The 1,529-nt window shown below is 39.3% G+C and overlaps 1 protein-coding gene across 1 annotated transcript in view; it reads left to right on the forward strand.

Moving 5' to 3' along the window:
• LOC133529268 (inositol oxygenase) overlaps positions 1 to 1,529 on the forward strand; it is a 33,046-nt gene continuing 31,517 nt past the window's right edge. Inside the window, exons 1-2 of the mRNA XM_061866963.1 lie at positions 1 to 241; positions 1,309 to 1,412. Of these exons, the coding sequence (XP_061722947.1) occupies positions 1,375 to 1,412 (38 nt within the window). The 5' untranslated portion in view covers positions 1 to 241; positions 1,309 to 1,374. The remainder of the gene's footprint in view (positions 242 to 1,308; positions 1,413 to 1,529) is intronic.

Below are 1,529 nucleotides of genomic sequence, written 5' to 3' on the forward strand. Positions count from 1 at the left end.
TTCCAAATCTCTCCAGAGTAGCGCTGGAGTAGCTGAGAACCTGGGCGTTATTGACGGAGTGAAGTGCGCTATGATTAGATTTTTTTCTCAAATATTCTAGGTATTGTAGCGCCACCTATTTATGGTTTTTTGTCGGACACTTTTTGGTATATGGAGATTCTGTTCCTTGCCTCTACCTTCCATAAAACAGATTTTGACTAGAGACAAATTCGTAATAAAGACTGTTAATTTATCTATACTGGTGAGTTTTAAAGTGATGCAAGATATATGTACGCGATTATAGATCTTTCATCGCCGAACAAAGGTGTCTATGACAGTTCCTTCAAGTCTCTTTTGGTTGGGTTTAATTTGAGAAATAACTGTTAAAATGTGTTTTAGTTACATTTCTAAATAACTTAGTATTTATGCTAAACTTTCAAAAAATGTCTACAGACATTTAACGTGACAGCTACTCCATATAAAAAGAACCCTAATGGACTGCCATAGGCTGTGGCGGGGCGACCAACATTTTATGTGGGCAAGGTACATTTTAGCGAGGCACTCTGGTGGCGCGAGAAATAACGAGCATTTTTGCGTTGTGTCCGAGATATACTTATTTGAGACATACTCCCAAGACGCCTTAATACAGGCGGCGTTAGGCATGGGCGAGGTGGGCCACCGGCAGTGCTCACCAAAGAGCGGACCGCTGTCCGGATCCAGACCGCCGACTTTTTTTTATTATTTTGGGCATTTAATAAACTCAAGTAGAAGAGGACCGCGATAGGCATTTAATTTTAAGAAGTGGACCCCTGAAGAAACTATTTGCGGACCCTTGGCCTACGGCCTCGCGGTCTGAGGGACCACGTTCCTCCGTATAACTCGGATGCAATGTAAAAATTTATTCGTTATTTTTTTCGCCACCAGAGGGCCTCGCTATATCTACCTTGCCCACTTCAAATTGTGGTATTGCCCCGCCACTGCACCTAATTTTTATGTGATTTCATGGTTGTTCTTATAACAAAAGTTGCTCATAATACCTACTCTAATATATCTTATAATACCTACGTAGAAAAATACATCCCGTTATATTATGATGATCGGATCTTTCTTTTGTAAGTATTTTCTGATGTGCCGAGACAAATTTCCAAAACAGCGAAACTTTCTACATGGAAAGATATCGGAAATCAAAATTTCGAAGAAACTTCTAAATTTAATATTCTATGTATTTTGAGAAGTTTTTGCAACGAACACGTCTGTATTATTTTCTTATGTCAATTTGAACTAGTCTTCATTTACTGTCTTTAACTGAGCACATGACCATGACCTCAGATCTCTCAACGTTAAATTGCCTACACGAGCCCAGGAAGACATTCAAGGATTGTACGCCGCTTGAAAATGACGCCGACTGCTGTGTGGATTTTAATTTGCTTAAGGTTGGTCGTTACTTATTTATTCTAAAAAGATTTTTTTACCGATGCGCTCTGAAATAAAGAAATAGGTACTGTGGGACAGTTACACAAATCAATCTAGTCCCACAGGAAGCTCAATAA

This window comes from Cydia pomonella, chromosome 20, assembly GCF_033807575.1.
Source record: "Cydia pomonella isolate Wapato2018A chromosome 20, ilCydPomo1, whole genome shotgun sequence".
In the NCBI taxonomy this organism is placed as follows: domain Eukaryota; kingdom Metazoa; phylum Arthropoda; class Insecta; order Lepidoptera; family Tortricidae; genus Cydia; species Cydia pomonella.